The 19140-nt window shown below is 39.5% G+C and overlaps 1 protein-coding gene across 1 annotated transcript; it reads left to right on the plus strand.

The window, feature by feature from the left end:
• Positions 1–259: 259 nt before the first annotated feature.
• Positions 260–18044, plus strand: LOC134402257 (lysosomal acid lipase/cholesteryl ester hydrolase-like). The gene is made up of 10 exons (XM_063131624.1): positions 260–386; positions 2222–2330; positions 5766–5880; positions 7062–7260; positions 9142–9251; positions 11733–11869; positions 12924–13070; positions 15032–15103; positions 16773–16838; positions 17811–18044. Exons 2-10 carry the CDS (start codon positions 2226–2228, stop codon positions 18042–18044), a joined length of 1185 nt encoding a protein of 394 aa, XP_062987694.1. The 5' UTR covers positions 260–386; positions 2222–2225.
• The last annotated feature ends 1096 nt before the right edge of the window (positions 18045–19140 follow it).

The following is a 19140-nucleotide window of genomic DNA, read 5'->3' on the forward strand; positions in this document are numbered from 1 at the left end:
AAAATTGCGAGATCATCCCCCTCCACCACCCCCTCATTTAGCCATGCCCTTAGTCATGGGCTAGGTTTGCCCTTGTTAAGAATCTAGTAGGATCTGCAAAACTGTAACTGTTTGCAGATCTCTTGTTAAATTTATGAAGTTTCACCCATCCTTCACCCATTCCGGGGTTTTCAAAGCTTTGAATTTATGCCACTGTCTCCCAGGCAAATTTCAAGGATTTCTAATTCCTGCTCCTCTTTCATCATTTATAATAGCTTCACAATATTCCTGGCATATAATTAAATACTCTACCTCTAAATTCACCCTTTCATTTGCTATTTATTACAGTCTAGACCTTTTACAGCATCAGTTCAAGAACTAAGCTTTACCAAGCAAACCTAGTAGAGGTAAGCAAAAGTCTTTTATTTAATGGATCTCTTTGAATTCATGATGGTGATGTACCCTTTATGTTGTAATAGTATTTTAAGAATTTGTATTTTAAATTTTTCTCTTACCAAAGACAGTGCTGCTTATTAATAGCATAAGATGCAATCCAGTGAAAGTTAGCTTTGCTTAATACCAACGAATTAAGAAATTTTAACATTGTTTATATGTAAGTGCTTAAATCCTGTTGACCTTTGTAGGATTAATGCACTACGTGGTGCGAGATTGAGGGTGCAATCCTATGAGATTTACAGGGCAATGTGCCCCATGGAAGTCAATGGGACATATATCTGAGTAAATTGGCATAGGTGTGCATTATAAAGCACATTTTATCACTTTTCATAAATTACTGAAAACATTCTTGCAGCATCCAATTTCCACCACAAAAGCCATTATCAGAATTTGAGGGAATCACCCTTGCAATTTTTGTTTTTTATGGCTGTCTTGTTTGCAAAATTGTAGGATCCCCAAGCAATAATTTTGAAATAGCTGAAACAGAGTATCTGGATATGCATTGTAAACAGCAAGTGCTATCATTGGATTTAATTCGACCAGACCTTTGATCAGGCCCATCAACATCTTTAAAAATTGTGGGCTCTATTTTGTATGTAATTCAGCATTTATCAATGCTCTTGTATTTGTGCCTTCTAAAGTTTTTGAAGGCATTTTTTTTTGTTGTTCATAGATTTCAGACTCTTGTGTTCTAATAATTGGTGCAACAATATCACAAAATACTGGTGGAATGAGAGCATTAAGAACAACGATGAGCAGCGCTTGGTAAGCAATCCTTTGAAAAGTTTATAGGAGAAAGTGGATTTTTTAAAAAAAGAAGACAAATTAGTTTTGTATTAAAGCCTTGCATCATGACAAAGATTAATTTGATTTTATCTCCAAACTGCACAGAGCAGCATAAAACTTTGTCTACACTTGACACAGTTCTTATCTGATTGGCGTGTACCATGTACTTTTATATTGTATTTTATATTCTGGTGTTATACTGTTTTATATTCTGGTGTTATACTTTGAATGGTTTTAATTTTTGTGAACTGCCCAGAGAGCTTCAGCTATTGGGCGGTATAGAAATGCAATAAATAAATAAATAAATACTCTGCATGTTTATTTTCAAATATTCTACAAACTTAAAATATAACTAGCTGCTGTAGCTAAATTATTTTCATAACGTGCTCTTTTCTTTTCTTTTTTTTATTTCCTCAATTGGCTGCACAATTCATCTGAGCTCCCGGTTTTGGGATATTAAAAATTGCCACAACAACTAATGATAGATTATTGGCTGGGGAAGCATGCCAAAAAAAGAGAGTTACTGCATGGATAATGTACAGATTTTCCTGATATCATGTTACATACATTCTTCTTCTTCTTCTTCTTCTTCTTCTTCTTCTTCTTCTTCTTCTTCTTCTTCTCCTCCTCCTCCTCCTCCTCCTCCTCCTCGCTGCTGCTGCTGCTGCTGTATTTTCTGCTATATATTCCTATGGACATTTGATGACATTATGGTAAACTAGTGACACACAGTATTTTGCCACAATTGTGGCACGACATGTTTAATTCTAAAACTGGAATTAAGTTTTTAAATTTCAGCATTTGGTTTCAGATTTGATTACCAATTCTGAGAATGGAATTTGCCTGTTGCGAACAAAATAAATGAAAAATGTACATCAGCTATCAAATACTGCCAAATGCTGATTGGCACTGCTGCCAGATCCTGCTGCAAAGTCTTTCTATGCCAAGTCTGGATGAACATATTATCTATCTTTGAAAGAACTGGCATTGTTTTACACAGGGCTATGATGTGGCTGCTTTGGGCAGCAGCAGGCTTAATCCAACAGGCAGTTGCTTCAGAAGAATCCCTGAGCAGAAGACATCTGAATCCTCAAGAATTTATGACTATTGTAAGTTGCATATTCAGCTGCATAATGAAACACCAGGCTGCATGTCTATACCAGGCTGCATTGTTATGATGAAATAATTATTTTCTTTTTTTAAAAAAAAAATGGCTTCCAAGAGCAAAGGCTTTCCACACTGGAATCTCCGCCCAGGTTATCCCAAACAAACCGGTAATAATTTTGAAAGTATTTGAACTCATGCCTGGAGCAGAGTTAAAAGGGCATGTAAATACTAAAATTAGCTGAGCATGCGTTAGCTGAGCTATTTTACAGGAGGCTGATTAGCTGAGCATGCTTAGCTGAGCTGTTTTACAGGCGGCTGACCGACATGATAAGTTTACTCCTGAAAGCAAACAATTCTGAGAAGCCTTAGATTTGGTGTATATATTCTGTTTCTCATGGTGAGCCATTCCAGCTCTGTGGTTTAGCACACAAATTAGGCAGTTTCCCACTGATGGGCAACTGTTTTTTTCTATCTAACTCTTCATTGTAGTCTGGAGAAAATTAGCAATGATAATTGTGATTTGCATAAATTGTGATTTGCCCAAATTGTGTTATTGCTTTTCATTTGGATCTTGAAGTGTGCACAAGTGTTTTAAAAACATTTTTAAAAGTCTTCAAAGTGTTTCACCTGTGATATTTCAGTAAACGCTTTCAGCAACCCTGACAAATTAATAATATGATAACAAGCATCCTGCTGTTGCAAGCCTGATGCTGAGAATTTACCTAAAGGCATGTTCTGCATGTTTGAGGTGAGAGTTGACCTAGAGGCTCTCAGCTTCATACTCTTAGCCACGAAGATACTGAAACTCTCAAAATTAAGGGCATGCCTGTACCAGCCATTTATCCCAGGATCGTCCTGGGATCATCCCTGTGCATCCAAATGACACACAAGGGATCCCTGGAGCAGGCAGGGATGATCCCTCCATTTTCCTGGGATAGGGCCTAAGTTATGAAAAATATATCAAATTGGACAGTGGTGATTTAAAAAAAAATCTGTTCATTGAAAGTAGGAATGAGCACCCTTTTTCCCGTTGAGGACTTCATTCTCCTAGGAGAGGTTAGGTAGGACGCTACATGCTGATGGTGGGGAGCACTAAACCTACCTGACTCTCTGGCCTAATCTACACCAAGCAGGATAGAGCACTCAGCTATACTACAAATGAGAAGGATCTTGGAATTGTTGTAGATCACAAACTGAATATGAGCCAACAGTATCATGTGACTGCAAAAAAAAAAAAGAAAAGAAAGAAAAAAAAGAAAAAAAAGAAAATGCTATTTTGGGATGCATTAATAGAAGTATAGCTTCCAAATCACATGAGGTACTGGTTCCCCTCTATTCAGCACTGGTTAGGCCTCATCTTAAGTATTGTGTCCAGTTCTGGGCACCACACTTCAAGAAGGATGCAGACAAGGTGGAGCATGTTCAGAGGAGGGCAATGAGGATGATCAGGGATCTGGAAACAAAGGCCTATGAGGAAAGGCTGAAGAACTGGGCATGTTTAGCCTGGAGAAGAAAAGATTGAGGAGAGACATAATAGCACTCTTCAAATACTTGAAATGTTGTCAAACAGGAGGGACAGGATCTCTTCTCAATCATCCCAGAGTGCAGGACACAGAATAATGGGCTCAAGTTACATGAAGCCAGATTCCAGCTGGGCATCAGGAAAAACTTTCTGACTGTTAGAGCAGTACGACAATGGAACCAAATCCCTAGGGAGGTAGTGTGCTCTCCCACACAAGAAGCATTCAAGAGGCAGCTGGACACCAAATTGTTAATATCAAGATTAAACAAGATCAGCACCAATTAACAGCCTTGTTTATCATCACCGACTGTGGGAATTTCCTCACAGAGAAGATCTTTGTTACCACATCTTATCCTCATTGACTTTTTTTAAAAAAAACCAACCTCTGTATCAGGTTCAGTTCCCAGTTGGATCAACTTTCTCCACAACTGGTCTCTATCAATAGTGCTCATAGCTGCTGAGAGATCCATAAAGGCTACGTAAGAATTTCAAGAAGATGCAAGGCACTTTTCAATTAGCTTTGAAAAAATAAAGCACCAATCTATAGTAGAATAACCACTCCTAAAACTAATTGGTTCTTCATTAATTATCTGATTAGCAACTATCCAGTCATCTAATGCCTCTAAAATAAATCTTGCATACAATATATTGACAAGATATGTAACAGACTCATAGGGCTGTAGTTTTGAAGGAGGGTATAATCTCCCTTCTTAAAAATCAGGTAGATGATATTCAGATACTACACCGGAGTATCTGTACATACCCTTACCTATCATCGGCCCTGTTCAGAAGACAACAGGGCTGCAGATATCTGCAGGGACCATATCTTTGTTAGGGGCCTTACCAATTTCCAACCTTAACTTACTCTTAATTTGGGAATACTAAAATGGATCCCATTCATTCATTTATACACATAGAACACTTACTGGAATAGATGAGTCTGTCTCTTTTTATTTCTTTTTTTTCCCCATTTTTTTCCAAGCTTAAGTTATGTTTTGTGCCAAACTGAGGTTGTTGTTTTTTAAAAAAAAAGTACGCATAAAAATATATATACATTTCTGTGCATATTTTCTTAATACATGTCTTTTGTATCCAATTTTCCCTAATATAATACATTTTAACCTCATTTTCACTAATATATGCATTTTGGATACATTTCTTTTTATTGGCGATATCCATTGCAAAATTTGGAGAAGTGCACCTTTCAAACAATAGCCAAGTTGCACTTCACATGTTGCCTTGAAAGTGACCTAAACACTCACTTGTAACATTAATTCGCAATGACCTACCTGCTCTCCCAATTTTCATAACACACATACACACACAATGAACGCTTTGGAAATTGCGGAGCTGGAGTGACTTGTGGTGTCCAAACTCTCCTCTTCCCCAGCTCTGCCAGAAATGGTATTCACTCCTTCAGCCCCAGCAGGGAAACTTTTGGAAATCGTGGATACAGTATAATCCAGCTTTCCAAAGCCATTTTCTTTCCATTTAGGGTGTCTCCTATTTGTCTGGAGAGTAAAGGAAAAGTACAACAGATACATTTCCCCCAAGTTGTCTTCCCTCTGTGCTAGGCTACGGAAAGGGGGAACCTTCCCATCTGGACGGAGCTTGTTCCCATTGGGCGGAGCTTGTTAGAGATATCACAGGCTGCATTGAATATGAGAAACAGCCACGTAGTGTCCGTGGTATCCAGGTACCTCTCCTGTTTTCTGTGTTTCGGTTGTCACATTATGATAATATAGGGGCTAGTGAAATTATCAAACAAACCCTGTTGGTTCCTGGGCACTTTTACTTGATAGAACATTGTGCCAGCTTATTCTGGCCCTTGCCATAGAAATCTTATAGTTTCTCTTCCCTCTAAAAAGACAGTATCTAAATCTGACTTTTGTTGGGTATATCTTTTTCTTTTCAGAATGAAATCATCCACTATTGGGGGTACCCTGGTGAAGAGCATAATATCCTGACAACAGATGGATATTTTCTGAAGGCAAACAGAATTCCTTCTGGAATACACTGTCCTAAGACAGGTATTTTTGTAATACAGCAATTTTACAACTTTATATTTATAGAATCTCACTCCCTTAAGGGAGGAAAAAAGCAGTACCCATGACCCCAATTGCCCAACATCTGAAATGGTTTTTCCTCCATCTTCCCCTTATAAATATCCATTGCACATTTGGGAGGGGAAGGAGGAGTTCTCCATGTGTACAGATGTACAGAACTTCTCACAAACAGCTGTTCAATATTTGTTAAGGGAGGCAGCTCGTGGCCATGGGAACCCCACATGGTCACATGACACCTTTCTACAGTCACTGACCACGTGGAAGAGGTTATGTGCATTCCCTAAAAGTGTACTAGTGTTCCTGTTTTCCCTTTTGGCATTTTAGTGTGCAAAAATTACAATACTTCCTCAGATTGGGGTGACTCCGGGGGAATCCGCACGTCGTTCTCAGGGTGCTTCCATCCGCCCCCAGTGCACCCCGAAAACGATCGTGTAACTCGCCTGTAAAAGAGCCGAGGAAGAAGCGGCCTTGCCGCCACCACCACCCAACTCCCTCCTCGCCAGCCGGCTCAGAGAGCTCGGCATAAGAAGGCGGGGTGGAGAGCGGAAGAAGCTCTCCACCTAGCCTTCTTCCCCCGAGTTCTCCGCCTTAGCCGGCGAGGAGGGAGTTGGGTGGCGGCGGCGGCAAGGACGCTTCTTCCCCAGCTCTTTTACAGGCGGGTTACACGATCGTTTTCGGGGTGCACTGGGGGCGGATGGAAGCGCCATGTGGCGTTCCCATGGCCACGAGCTGCCTCCCTCAACAAATATTGAACAGCTGTTTGTGAGAAGTTCTGTACATCTGCACACATGGAGAACTCCTCCTTCACTAAAATGCCAAAAGGGAAAACAGGAATCTGCCCTTGGCCTCAGTGCTGATTGGGAGAGTCACCAACTCTCAGCCTAGCTTACCCACAGGTTTATAGTGAATATAACATGGGTAAAGAGCATTGTACTCCATCATTATCTTCTTGGAAGAGAAGTAGGATATAAGTTTCTATACTGACTATTAGCTGAAGCTCTCTGCACAGTTTTATAACTTTGGATGTTGGCTTTTGTCCAGCCAGGTTCATTACAGAGCACTGCAGTGGGCAGTTTTGATGCTCCTCCCCTTGTAGTGGGGAAAGGGCTCATTCTCAGATTATATTTCCGTTGTTTCTTTCCCAGGGCCTAAACCAGTTGTGTTATTGGTACATGGCTTGCTTGCTGAAGGTAGGTGCTGGATTGCAAATCTTCCCAGCAATAGTCTGGGATTTTTTCTAGCAGATGCTGGTTATGATGTCTGGATAATAAATACTAGAGGTAGCACCTGGTCTAGAAGACATCAAAACCTTTCAATTGACGAACAAGAATTCTGGGAATTCAGGTAAGTCCAGAGTGCAGTTTGCCACTAGAATGACTAGGTGGTTAGTCCTGAGTGCCACTTATGAAGTACTGCTATCACCATCTTATCTTATCCAACCTTGCATCAGAAGTACTTCAAGCTTAGACAGGATTTTGAAGGATGGGACAACATGTGGTGGTGATGGTGGTGATGATGATGATGATGATGATGAGAGAATAGAATTCAACTGGGTCTTCCACTGAGAATTTAGAAATAAATTCCATTTACGCTTCTATAGCTTGGGGACTCTATCATTCAATAGTTCAATAATCTTACTACATGGTTCAAGAATTTTAAATCCTTAGACATTTTGACTGCTACTAGTATTCTCTGCTTTCTTTCTATCACCTGGTCATTGGCGATAGAAGAAATTATTAGAAATGTCTAATTAGCAGATAAATGTAAGTGCAGTTGCCAGTTTGCCTCATAAAGAGACTTTGGATTTTCATTACATGAAATCTGGATTTTAGTGCATGAATTGAGGAGATATGTGTGATCCCAAATGTAAATAATAAATCTGATATTATTATTATTATTATTATTATTATTATTATTATTATTATCATCATTTGCATACAACCCCATAGTTGAAACTCTCTGGGCAGTTTACATAATATTAAAACACTTAAAAACAATGTACAAAAATTAAAAACCACTAAAACATATAATATACACATACATTTAAAACCACATTTAAAACCACTATAACAACTTTAAAAAGTATGAGCCTAAAAAAAACAGACCTAGGCTCATTTCATATTGCTAAATGCCTGGGAGAAGAGAAAAGTCTTGACCTGGCACTGAAAAGATAATAATGTCGGTGCCAAGCAGTCCTTGTCAGGAAGATTGCTCCACAGTTACGGGGGGTGGGGCACCACAAAGAAGGCCCTCTCTCTTGTTGCCATCCTCCAAGCTTCCCTCGGAGTAGGCACCCGGAGGAAGACCTCAGTTGGGTTCATGTCAGAAAAGGCGTTCCGTCAGGTATAGTGGTCCGAAGCCATGTAAGGCCTCCTCACAGTGAATTGCAGGACTTCTTGAATTGAGATTGAGATCACACAATTCCACTGTAAATGACAATATGTTGATGTCAATTAAATAAATGGTATTGCATTGATGAGAAAAGCCATGGAATTTACTTTACTTAGCCTAATATGCTCAAGTCCTCTTCAGATGTTATGCCCCATACATGATGAAGGGAGGAATGGGAACAAGCACATTAGCTTCTCCCCTTCTGTAGCTTCACCATGCCCACCCTGCTGCCCTCCACATGTTATGCAAACTTCTGCAGTAGGAAGCCTTCTGCAGGCTCCATGTGCAGTATAAATCACGTGGGGAGGAACCGCAAGGAGAGAAGTCTCTATGCTGCAGAGGTTCACCTTCCCAACACAGAAGACAGTGAAGATGGTTATGGGGGTGCACTAGAGGTAGTAGAGGGCTGAATGGGATCATCCCCAATCTTCCTCCCATGCTATGGCAGTCTTTGGTGGAGGGGGAGATTCCTAAATAGGGCTTTTGGTGCAAGGGTTGCATAGTAACTCATTTAACCTAGCAAAGCATAAACAACTGCATAATTATATGGCCTTTCGTGTCTGGGAATAACATTAACTTCCTACTTTCCTCCAGATTTCTTCAGGGCCCTGAGGTTTAGATAAGGGCTATAAAAGCCCCAGGGTTTATATAAATAATCTTTTACACTAGCCTTCTAAACTGTGGCAAGGGTTTGACCAGTGGTACTATTTGAATCTTCAATATTTTGTGAACTACCCAGAGAACTTCAGCTATTGGGCAGTATAAAAATGCAATAAATAAATTAATATAAATAATTCTGTATAAAAGTGTTGTCTATATGTGTATGTATTTCAGTTTTCATGAAATAGCGATTTATGATATTCCAGCAACAATAAAATTCATTCTGCATAAAACTAAGCAAGAGAGATTATATTACATTGGCCATTCCCAAGGTGGGACTCTAGGTAAGTTAAGAACAAAACAACAGAGCTGATTCAGCTCTGTAACTTTTCTTTCATTGCATGGGACTGATTGGTGATCAGGATGCAGTCTAGGATGGTCACCTGCACATTTCAAAAAAAGGGGGTAAATGTTAGGGATGGGTGAACTCCTGCTCACACTCTGCTCACACTCTGCTCACCAGACTCCCACCATTTGCCCAACCCTGACCAGATGCACAGGGCAACCTGCCAAATGGTTCACATGTGCCCAGCAATTGCTCACAGTCTTCCACTTTCCTGCAAGCCACCATTTTGTGTAAATTCACAGGTAAGCTAGTTGTGGAACTCATGATTTTGTGCAAAATGGTGGCTGTAAATAGTACAATTTGCGCAAAATTGCAGGTGTAAGTAAGTCTAATTAGACCATTTATGCCTGTAATTTTGCACAAATTATACTATTTATGGCTACCATTGTGCACAAAATCGTGATTTCCGTAAATAGCTTACCCATGATTTTGTGCAAGAAAAAGTGTGAAACCATGAACTTGCCTGACTTGGTACATGCCAAGTCAGGTAAGCTTAGGGATCCATGAGCTGACACCTGGGGGTGGGGGAGCTGGCGAAAACCCACTGATCTGCACCCCCCAAACCAGATTCCTCAAACATCCCTAGGGTGTTGATATCATCAAAAATAAAACTACAACACATCTCACCATAATTGGAAAAATTGTGACTAGGTAACTTGTTTGCCTGCTTCTCAGTCTCCTGTCCAGGTTCCAACTGTTTAGGCCCCTGCTGCTATCCCTTCTGATGGTTCTTTACTGTGAAACTGGATTGGACTGGATAGCCATTCCAATACAGGACACCTTCAAATATTTTATTTATTTATTTATTTATTTATTTATTACATTTCTCTACCGCCCAATAGCCGAAGCTCTCTGGGCGGTTCGCAAAAACTGTCCTCTATATATTACGGTGACAACCAAAGAGCCAATTATACAGTAGAAAGAGCTCAGTGCTTTCTCCAAAGCTCCCCACTCCCTTCTGGGAGATTTCTCGTTCCAGCTCTTTGAAGTCTTCTAAGAATAATATTTTGAAATGCAAACGTGGAATGCAAAGTGTCCTCTAAGGATGTATGAGAAATTTATTTCAGTTCATTTCAGACCAGAATTTATCCAGTTTATTTGAATGTAGACTCGAATGCCTTCTGAATGCATTCTAAAATCCACGTCCATACATCTCCAAGCTTGTGATATGATGTGCAGATAAAAGAAAATTACATTTGCTTTTGAAAAGTATGTAGTAAAAGGTGTGCTCCTTTTTAAAAAGAAAATGCACACAATGCACACAAACACACTTTAATCAATGGGAGAAAAGTGTATACAATTGTGTATATAATGTTTGGAGAAATGTACAACAAAAATGTACAAAAGTTGTGCGATCAACAACCAAACATCTCGCAACCTGATACGGGCATGAATCAGGATGAGCTTTGAGTTGGAAATAGAATTCAAGAATCTGGAGTTTTACACATTTTCATATCCCTAGAACCTCACTTCACCCAGGCAGGATCTACACTACTGCTTTAAAACAGTTTAATACAGTAATGACAACTGTTGGGGCCCAGGACACATTCCAGATGCAGTTTTCAAACCGTTTTCAAAGTGTCACATCCTGCTTGGTGTAGATCTGGCCTTTGATGCTTCCTATCAATGCTGGGGCTGGGCTGTGTGCTGGATCTTTCTCTTCTTTATTGCTGCCTCCTCTGCCCTATGTCTGAATGTGGTAGATGCAAGAATGCTCCATCAAAGAGTATTATTTACTTAGATATTTCATACTCTACACTTCTGCTGCCAAGGTGACTGTGAAATTAGGGCTGTGCACCACTTTGGGTCCAAATTAGCATCCGAAGTAGATTGGGGGGTCCCTGCACAGCGCTATTAGAAATATTTAAATATATTTAATGAGACAATACCAATTTAAAAAAGTAAACCCATAAAGTTTTATGGCACTTCTACCAGCTGAGCCACATTAACACATCCCAAAGGCATTTCTAAAAGTCCATGTTTCCACTCCCGAACAAAACGTGGACTGTAATTGGGGCAGGATCTACACTACTGCTTATAACAGTTTATAATGCTTTTGACAACTGTTCAAGCCCAGGACACATTACATATATAGTTTTCAAAATGTTTTTAAAGTGTTGTATCCTGCTTAGTGTAGATTGGGCCCTAGTTAAAGAGAGCTTGACACACAACACTTGAAGACCAAATTCATAGGAACAAGTGCAACGGGGGGGAAAGATTTAGGCTGTAACGCTATACTGGCTTACCTGGGAAGTAAATCAGTATAGTAAGTCAGCTGAGGAGCAAGATGCAGGAGCAGCAATGCTGTGATTGATACTTGTTTTGAGGTATCTGGAAATGCAAGTGAAAGGTCCGTGCGCACTCCTAATATACATAGTTGCCATTCTTTGAAATACTGAGCTTTTTTTGTCTTTTGTAGGCTTTGTTACCTTTTCACTCTTGCCAGAAGTGGCTCAGAAAATCAGTCTCTATCTGTCCTTTGCTCCTGGCTACACATTGGTGAAGAGCAAAGGACTTTTCTATACACTTTTGGCAATTCCTGATGGACTCAGAAGAGTAGGTATTTCTTGTGTGTGTTTTACTTACTTATGACTCTATTATTATTATTATTATTATTATTATTATTATTATTATTAGTGTTTAGTGATGGGCAATACCCCTTTATCCAGTTTGTAACTGATCAGAAAAAAGAATGGATCCCAAAAAGAAAACTTTTTTCAGATTAATTAAGAATTGGTGTGTCTGCATCTTCTACTTTCATATACTTGTAATTATTGTTATGCATTGACATAAACCGACCAGAAAGCCTCAGCTATTGGGCAGTATAAAAAATGATGATGATGATGATGATACACTTGACAATGTCATCAAGCACAAACATGACCTTGCATGCATAGATCATAGTGGACAATAGAGGGCACCAATTTATATAACATCTGTATATGTTAATTTATATGTATAAATGTAAATTTAGAGAGAACTATACCATACATTTCACCCTAATAAGGAAGATCAGGGAATCTGTGTTCCTGCTCAGTCCTCTCTCCAAATGTTAACTGTTGATGGGCAACATCAAGGCCCTTGGGAGCTCTCTCTTTATGGTTCTTTGACTTAAAACTTCTTTCCGTGTCTGGAAGAAAAATCATTCCCTTCCCTCTCATTGCCAGCAATGGGTGGGGAACATTTAGATGCACTCTTGAGCTTGTCTAAATGTTCCCTGGGGAAAGGCATGAACAGTGACTGAGAGATCTTTGGGTCCCCCAGATTCTTAATCTGCTCACTAGTATGAGAGTGAAGCTTAGAAGGAGGCTCTGCCATTAAAAAACAGTAACAATCCTGAGCTTTGTCCATGGCCTCAGAGTTTTTTTCTAAAGAATCCTATGGCCCCTGGGATGTTCTCTAGGGACTGTAGGATTGCTCTCTTAAGGCACAATCCTATGCATCCTATGCATGTTTAAGACAGAAAAGGCCCTACAGTTCCCAACATTCCCCAGCCAGCTGGTACCTGTGAGAAGAGGAGGCTATAGCCTTAACATTGCTTTGTGAGTGGGAGTTAAGGATTGTTATTTCAACATGCTCCTCAACAACCTTTTATTTTTTTTGTTTACAGCTTATCTGGGGCAATAAAGAATACTGCCTTCTTAGTAACAGACTGAAAGCCATCATTGCCAAGGCATGCAGCTACCCAGTAATAGACAGGCTTTGTCTCCAAGGCCTTTTCATTGGTGTAGGATTCAATGAGAAAAATACAAACGTGGTAAGTGCACATTTAGATTTTTTTTGCAAAAAGAGAAAAAGCTGGTATGCATACACACAAACACAAAATAATAATAATAATAATAACAACAACAACAACAACAACAACAATAATAATATCATCAGGTTAAGACTCTTTGTTCATGCTTTGGTCATTTTGCATCTTGACGATCGTAATCTCCTCTTGACTGGTCTTCCTTCATCTCACATTAGTTCCCGGGTTTCTATTCATCATTCTGCTACTAAGGGCTCATCTACACCAAGCGGGATATTCCACTATGAAAGCAGTATGGAAGTGGTATATAAAAGGCAGGAGCCACACTACTGCTTTGTAGCGGTATTGAAGTGCACTGACAACTGTTGGGGCCCGTTGACACATACCATATACTTTCATATTGTTATATCCTGCTTGGTGTAGATGTGTCATGGGTCCAAACAGTTGTCAGTGCACTTCAATACCACTATAAAGCAGTAGTGTGGCACCTACCTTTTATATTCTGCTTTCATACCGCTTTCATAGTGGAATATTCTGCTTGGTGTAGATGAGCCCTAAGACCGTTTCCTTGGCTTGTTGCTTTGACCATGTTACTCCTCTCCTGAAATCCTTTCACTGGCTTCCAGTTGACTTTAGAATTCAATATATTCTTCTTCTGTGACTTTCAAAATCTCTCATCTTTTAGCTCCTTCTTGCATTTCTTCTCTTGTTTCATATTATAGCCCTGTTTGTGCTCTTCGTTCATCGAATGTTAGGTTTCTTACCTGCCCTAGTGTTTTGATTTCCCTGGCTTGGCTCCGTCCATTCTCTCTTGCTGCTCTCAATGCCTGGAATTCTCTTCCAGAGCATTTATGGACCATGAGTTCAATCACAGTTTTTAAAGCTCAGCTAAAAAATGTTTCTTTTCTCCAAAGCTTTTGGAATTTTAGCCTGATTTTACTGATTTATGATGTTGGTTAGTTTTATTACCTCCTGTGCCTATTTGATGCATTCCCTTCCATTTTTTGTTCATTTGGTTGTGAACTTACTAGATTGTATGTCTTTATGGCAGGAAGTTGCCATTTTATTGTTTTATCCTGTACAGTACCATGTGCATGGCTCAGGGATTTCAGGTAATTAATGTTGCATAAATGGTGGTTGTAAAGGGGCCATTTCCACAACATTACATAATGTTGCATTAATGGCTCCTTATAAGCAAAATTAAATTTCCAGAAATCCCGTGCTGCCTTTTTTATGCAAAATGGTGGCTTACTGTGGGCATGGGTGGCTCACAGTGCTCTCAGGTCACACAGCATTCAGTGAGCATTTCCTCAAGCACCTGGGGGCTCAAAGGGCAAAGTCCAGGGGACCGAGTAGGGTTGGAGTCTGCTGGACTCCGAACCCCTGCTCAGACTCTCATGACATCCCTAGCTGGGGCATGCTGGGAGTTGTAGGCATTTTTTCTATCTAAACTTGCAGAGGATTGCACCCTTAGATGAGCATCACAATGTGGAGAGTAAATCCTCAACTGGATATACATCTGCATCCACATATCTATTTCAGAAGCCTGCTTCCACGTTAAAATTGAGGTATGTGTATGGTGGTGCATTGCCATTGCTTTGATTGTCACAACAATCAAGCCAGTGTGGTGTAGTGGTTAGAGTGTTGGACTGGAAGTCAGGAGATCCGGGTTCTAGTCCCCACTCAGCCATGGAAACCCTCTGGGTGACTTTGGACCAATCACAGACTCTCAGCCCAGCCTACCTCACAGGGTTGTTGTTGTTTGGATAAAATGGAGAGGAAGACGATTATGTACTTGGGTTCCTTGGAGGGAAAAAAGGTGGGATATAAATGCAATAGTAATAATAATAATAATAATAATAATAATAATAATAATAATAATAGTGTTCATGTGTGTTCATTATCTCCTTGGGAACTTACAGAAAATCATGTTCTAAATAGACTCCCATTCCCATTGTTTTTTGCAGAGTCGAGCAGATGTGTATATTGGAATCTTTCCTGACTTTTCTTCTGTAAAAGCCGTAAATCATTGGAGCCAGGTAGAGTTTAGTTAATGTATTATCTCTGCAGTGCCAAACTCAGAAATCAAACTTGATATTGTGAATGAATGTTCTTTTTTCCAAGGTATGTATGTATGATTTGGTGACCAGAATTCTAGTTAAGAAGTAGTTTTCAAAATTACTGGCAATTGTTTTTGAAATTATTTCCTAGGTACTTCCATATTCCAACAAAAACATTGGAACAAATTTTATAGAAAGTATTTATAATTTAAATTTGTGTATTTTTATCTTACACACTGCAATTCCTGACCGCGTGAGGCATTTCTGTACCTAACATACATTTATCACTTGTCTTCTCCTCTTATCTTCTATAAAGAGAGTGAATATGTTGAAAGGTTAAGGACTACACTAGTTATTAGAGAGTAGCTGGGCACTGGATTACAATATATGAGGTGCGTGTGCGTTCAACACACTCAGGAATGTCAAGACACATGTTGCAATGGAGCTGCCAACTGTGGGCTGGTGGTGGACATGTGAAAAGGAAGTTTATTTATTTATTTATTTATTTTTATTTATTTAAGTATTTTTATGCCGCCATTCAGCCAAAAAAGGCTCTCATGGCGGCTTACAAAAGTATTTCTTGACAGTCCCTGCCCACAGGCTTACAATCTAAAAGACATGACACAAAAGGAAAGGGGATTGGGAGGGAGGAGGAGGAGGGGGGAAAGGAAAGCAAACTCAGGCACTACAATCTTAGTTGGAAAGTTCAGCAGTTGCAGTTGACAGCAGGAGGGAGGGGGCTCTCAGCTGGAGCTGTCTGTGCTAGGGGTGGGCAAACTCCGCCCTGTTCACAGTGTGCTTCTCACCAGACCCCCACCAGCCACCCAACCCTGTTTGCCATGCCCGGTGAGCTGCTGGATGGTTTGTGGGTGTATAGTGAGTGGTATGCAGCGTCCCACTGCTCCACCAAGCTGCCATTTTGTGCAGAATGGTAGTTTGGCATTTTCCATAAGTCACCATTTCCCATAAATGTACCTTATGGGCGCCATTTACACAAAATGGTGATTTATGGAAAAGGCCAAGCTGCCATTCTGCACAAAATGGCAACTTGGTGGGGCAGTAGGCACCACTGCACTTCCTGACTTGGTGTGTGCTGGGTTGGGCAAGCATGGGAAACTACAGAGTCCAGTATGAAGGACCTAGCTGGTGGGAATCTGCCAAGCTCAAGTCCCCAACTTGATGCTTGTGACATCCCTAATGGGTGTTCACATGGATGTAGAAGTATTGTGTTTATAGTTTTTGAAACTGAGGTATCTATATTTCTACAAATAAACAGTGGTCACATTCAGGTGTCACGTTAAACCATAGTTTAGCATGACAAGAATGAATTGCAACTAGTCTTGGGTTCTGGTTGTCTCCTCTCACTGCTCTCCCAGGTATGCCATGAATTTCAAAGCTTTTACTTCTGTTTTTACTTCAGTCGCTTGTTGAATCTTCCAAACTCACAAACTGTAGTTAATGTTAACTGTGGCTTGTTTGGAATGAGTCAATTTGAAATCATGATTTTTGAAATTAATTTCTAGGAACTCCAATAGTTTAACAAGTTTTCATTAATTTTATAATAATTCAATACTTCAGATTTTTAATTTGCATGTGACTATATTTTAAAATGAAAATTTCACCTGTATATTTCCCCCCTTCCTTTTAGATCACTATTTCACACAAATTTAGATATTATGACTATGGCTCCAAGAACAAATTTATATACAACATGGTAAGGAAAAGGATGGGGGGAGGGATTTGACAAATATTTTGAAACATTAAAAGACTGATTTTGACTTCTACTGTAACATTTAGTAAAAACAATGCTGTTGTATAATGCTGTACTTCTACATTTGCTATTATGTATTTATGGAATCAGCACTAAGCATGTTCCTTTCAGACAAGATCTGAAAGATATATTATCCCATGGTAGAATAATCAGCACATCCACCAAACTCAGGATCTACAAAAAGGTACTTCATATGAGCAAATCTTTAATATAGAAGTTTTTGCTATTTATTACTGGCACAGGGAAGAGATTCAAGTTCTGAAGAGGAAAAGATGGACAAATAATATTTTTTTTCAGGGCCAAATATCACACACAGAACCAGCCCTACCATTAGGCCAAGTGAGGCAATTGCTTTCAGGCAGTAAATGCTGAAAGGCAGCAGTGGCTTTTCCTCCCCCATGTCTTGGGTCACCTAAACTGGTCTGCTCCCCCTGATGTAGTAATGACACTATCTCATTGCCAGTGGTCAACATGCCAGTTCAGTCAGCTTCTGTACATGGTCTGGGGAGGGGGGTACCATCTTATCCCTCACTTCAGGCAGCAAAATATCTTAGGCCAATCCTGTACCTACATCCACAGCCTGTCGGAGGAGACTTGTCAACTTAACAGTCTACTAGCATTCAAGAAAGCTATATAGACTGATTTCTTCCGGCAGGCCTATCCAGTGTAATTTTAAGACATTTTAAGAATGTTTTAGGATGTTTTTAACAATGTATATTATGTTTTAACTCAGTTTTATGTATTTTATCATTTATTGTTGTTCCCCGCCTCGATCAAAATGGAGAGGTGGGTAAGAAATATTATTATTATTATTATTATTATTATTATTATGAAGGTACTGAAAAGAAATATCAGAATAATACAAAAATGCATAAACTTGATCACTGAACCTGTTTTTGATCTTTTTATGAATAGACCACACCTCCATTTTATAGAATAGAAGACATGACTGTGCCAACAGCTGTGTGGAGTGGAGGAAATGACATTATGGAAGATGAAAAAGATATTCAACTCTTGCTTCCTCGAATCTCTTGTTTAGCTTTTTATAAGAATATTCCTGACTGGCAACATTTGGATTTTATATTTGGCCTTGATGCTCCTAAGCGTCTATATCCTGATGTGCTTAATCTGATGAAGAAGTACAAATAAATTCTAATAGAATGGTTACATTGCATATACTCCAAATTTATGTAAAATGGTTTTATCCTGGTTGTGCTTTTTATACTGCATTTTGTATTTGTGTTTTTAACCTGTTGGTTGTTTTATGATGGTTTTAATTTTTGTGAACCGCCCAGAGAGCTTCGGCTATTGGGCGGTATAATAATGTAATAAATAAATAAATAAAACCTAAGAACACGAAGTTCAGCACCCTATTTCTCACAGTGGCCAGTAGGATGCACAACAAGATCACAAGGAGGGCATGTAAGGAACAGCTTTTTCTCACTGATGCTTTTTTGTGTGTTTTTATAAAATATTGTATGAATCTGTAAACTTTGCAGCCATGCATCTTTCAGCATCACATATTTCATATTATATATTCAAACGTATGCATCAATTGTGTCATTACGTGTTTCCAAACCCTTCTACCTCAAATACTGATTTTCCAAGTGCAGTTTAAAACACTGCATATGTGTTAAGTTGGGAGAGCCATCGTGGGGGAATCTGGTCCTTTCTGAGCTTGCACGATTTCCCCGGAGCCCCCTTCTCAGCTGGTATTTGCCAGCTGAGCTGTTGGCTTTTTCTCAAAATCTGGGAACTTTCTCGGGGGGGGGGTGTCCCCTCTTCATTTGCTATTTATGTAAATTGCAGCTATTTATATAATTTGCAAAAATAAGCAAATTATGGCTGGAAATTTTGCAAATAATATAACATAGGGATTTGCAAATCAGCAAAACTCTGAATTCATGGACCTCATTCTCACGCAAGTCTGTAACAGATTGCGAACTGGGTCTTTTTTCTTTCTTTTTCTTTTTCTTTTACATGATTAAAATGTATGCATCAAGTGTATGCATCTATGAAATCTACACATTCTTCTCCCATTGCTATTTGTGTGCATTTTTCAAAAGTCTGCATTTTTTATGTATATTTTTGAAATGCATGCCTGCTGTCAAACACTTTTTGAAGGCCCGCAAATCACATTGCAAGCTCAGGGATGTACAGACTTTGACCACAGATTGTGAGTCCATGTCCCATCTAGAGGGTGCGAACTGATAAATCCTTGCATTGGCTGCCTGTACATTTCTGA

The sequence above is a fragment of the Elgaria multicarinata genome, chromosome 8 (assembly GCF_023053635.1).
Source record: "Elgaria multicarinata webbii isolate HBS135686 ecotype San Diego chromosome 8, rElgMul1.1.pri, whole genome shotgun sequence".
Classification (NCBI taxonomy): domain Eukaryota; kingdom Metazoa; phylum Chordata; class Lepidosauria; order Squamata; family Anguidae; genus Elgaria; species Elgaria multicarinata.

Coding starts and splice junctions, on each gene's coding strand:
- LOC134402257 (XM_063131624.1), top strand. CDS start 2,226: ATGATGTGGCTGCTTTGGGCAGCAGCAGGCTTAATCCAACAGGCAGTT. Junction 11,870..12,923: donor TTCCTGATGGACTCAGAAGA/GTAGGTATTTCT, acceptor TTTTGTTTACAG/CTTATCTGGGGCAATAAAGA. Junction 16,839..17,810: donor ACAAATTTATATACAACATG/GTAAGGAAAAGG, acceptor TTTTATGAATAG/ACCACACCTCCATTTTATAG.